General features: G+C 35.4%; 1 protein-coding gene across 1 annotated transcript in view; it reads left to right on the forward strand.

Moving 5' to 3' along the window:
- The window catches only part of LOC107583245 (homeobox protein Meis1-like), an 18,057-nt gene that overhangs the window by 12,224 nt on the left and 2,924 nt on the right, over positions 1 to 2,909 (forward strand). Inside the window, exon 5 of the mRNA XM_016269392.1 lies at positions 2,109 to 2,167. Within this exon, the coding sequence (XP_016124878.1) occupies positions 2,109 to 2,167 (59 nt within the window). The remainder of the gene's footprint in view (positions 1 to 2,108; positions 2,168 to 2,909) is intronic.

Raw genomic sequence — 2,909 nt, forward strand, 5'->3', positions numbered from 1 at the left:
TGTATATATATATATATATATATATATATATATATATATATATATATATACACATACAAACATATACATACAAATACATTTTATGTGTAATTTATTATTTTATTTTAAAAAATATTTTAGCATTTTATTAATGCGTAATATACAATTTTAAAATATATATACACACACATACAAAAACATTATATGTATAATTTACTTTATTTTAAAAAATGTTTTAGTATTTTATTAATATAAAATATAATATTTAAAAATATATATTTTAATATATAAATATGTAAGAAATGTGAGTGTGTGTATATATATATATATATATACATTTAAAATATGTATGTATCATATTATCATATTTTATTGTTTATGATATAATAATATGAATAGATAACATAATTAATCATATTATTTATTATATTTTATAATGTATTCATTATAATTTGATATATTATTCTCAAATATGTTAATACATTTGCATATTTTTGGGTATATACAATAATACAGTAATATATAAGTATATATAGCACAGCAGATTTGTTCAGTGTTGAATTGTGGAGTGAAGGTACTATGTGTTTCTTTGCCTCCCTCGTGCATCAGAAAGGGCCCCCAAATATTTGACTTGCTGCGTAGTGTTGTTATGTGTTTGGCGTGCATGTTGGGCCGTGTACGAGTGTGTGTGTGTGTTTGGAGTGAACAGGCAGAGGCATGAAGCTCGTAAACTTGGTCTCGTGGTGAGAAGAGGGGTTCAATGAGGGGTCAGCTTTTAACCCCCTTAAAGAGTGGGACGGGCCCGGCCCCGCTGGGGATATGGCTCTTATCTCTGATTGGTCACCTAACGGGCGGAGCTGAGAGAGATGCTCACAAAAGTGTTTATAGTACCTGCTCTGAATGTTCGACCTCTAAAGCTGCTCTTCATGTTTATCTCTGGTTTTACTCTGCTTTTTATGCAGCATTAATCGAGAGAAGAGCTCCTTAAGCTGTGGTGTGCAACATAATATGTACAATTTATTATAAAAGCCTATAAAATACACATTTTAATTGGCATTTTTATTTTTCCATGTGATCTCCATAAATTGTAATACAGTTTTGTGTGTTTAAGACTCCAATGCATAATGTACAGTACATTGCAATGTGAATAGTAGGATGCTTGGGAAAAAGATGATGCATTTTTTTATGTCTTTAATGCTCACCTAGGCATCTATTTGAATACAAATATAGTAAAAACAGTAATATTGTGAAATATTACTATTTAAAATAATAGTATAGTAGTTATATAGTTATATAGTATAGTAATAAATAATAGTTTTTTTTGTGAATATATTTTCAAATGTAATTTAGTCCGGTGATTCTCCTCACCCATGTCTCTAATGTCATATGGTCTTTAACATTTCAGATGGTGACACCTCTCACAGAGTGTGTAATTCACTTCCTATGAATTCAAAGTAGAACTTCCCCTCCTTTGTGAAGGTTAAAATGGAAGCGAAGCACCTGGGGTGATGCAGAGCGGTCATTAATCATGTGTGGACTTGTGCCCTGGCACTCGGAGGTCAGAGGTCACGGGGAATTTTTTAGGCTGAGAAAGAGCAGAGCTGTGCCGCTGCCCGGGGTGTGAGGTCATTGAGTCAGGGGGTCAAAGGTCAAGCGTAGCATGGGAATAAATGCAGAAAGCATTGAAGTTCTGTGGAACGTGTTAATTTATGTTTTGTGTTCAAATAAACTAGTGTTCTGAAAATTTGCCACCAATAGCATGTTGTGGGTGGTTGCTATGGTGTTGCTAAGTGTTTCTTACTGGCACAAATCTCTCGGCTTTGTTATTCTGGTCTCTAGTCTATTGGATTTTTCATCCAAAGTCATAAATCTGATCATTTTTAGACTTAATAAGCTGCATGATTTGAGGAATCATTCACGTCTGGAGCACAAACGGTGCTGGATGAGTTACATGCCAAAGTTTAATACTCTGGGTTTGTTCAAATCCATAATCATAAGTATGAGCAATAATTTTAATGATGTTTGCCTTTGATAGAAGCCAGCAGCGTTAATAGAACTTAAATGTGCTTTTATTGTCTTTTTTTTTTTTTTTACTGTTTTCACCCCTGTTCTTTCCTTTGCTTCATCAGGTTTATCAACGCCAGGAGAAGAATAGTCCAACCGATGATCGACCAGTCCAACCGCGCAGGCAAGTGCCTTGTAAACTCACTCAGATCTTTTTAGTTTCAATTCTCAGAGCTACACTGAAGTGCCGTTCATCCAGGACATGCTCTCGCTTTCCATCTGCACTATATTTTAATTACTGGTCTATGCAAATATTTGTGAGATAAATGAATTTGGCTGTTGCATTGCATTTTACAGTTTTTTTTTTCAGTGTTTTGTGCCATGAACATCATTTTTTTAAGACCATGGCTCAAATTTAAAGGTTTTAGTGTGCAGCAGTTTTAAAACAATTTCCAAATATGCTGAAAATTAAAACAATGGGCCAAATGTATATCTCCAAACATGATTTCTGTTCAATTGTGTTGTGCTATTTTTAAACTCAAGAACATGCGCATACATGAACTGCCCCTAAAATGTATATGTAAAATGTATTTCAGGATGAACACAGACACACACACACACACGCACACACACACACTCTCTCGCTCTCTCTCACACACACACACAGACGCACACACACACACTCTCTCGCTCTCTCTCACACACACACACAGACGCACACACACACACACTCTCTCTCTCTCTCTCTGTCTCACACACACACACACACACACACACACACTCTCTCTCTCTGTAACACACACACAGACGCACACACACCCACTCTCTCGCTCTCTCTAACACACACACACAGACGCACACACACACACACTCTCTCTCTCTCTCTCTCTCTCTCTAACACACACACACACACGCGCACACACACA

The sequence above is a fragment of the Sinocyclocheilus grahami genome, unplaced genomic scaffold (assembly GCF_001515645.1).
Source record: "Sinocyclocheilus grahami isolate Dianchi unplaced genomic scaffold, SAMN03320097.WGS_v1.1 scaffold51.1, whole genome shotgun sequence".
NCBI classification, from domain to species: Eukaryota; Metazoa; Chordata; class Actinopteri; order Cypriniformes; family Cyprinidae; genus Sinocyclocheilus; species Sinocyclocheilus grahami.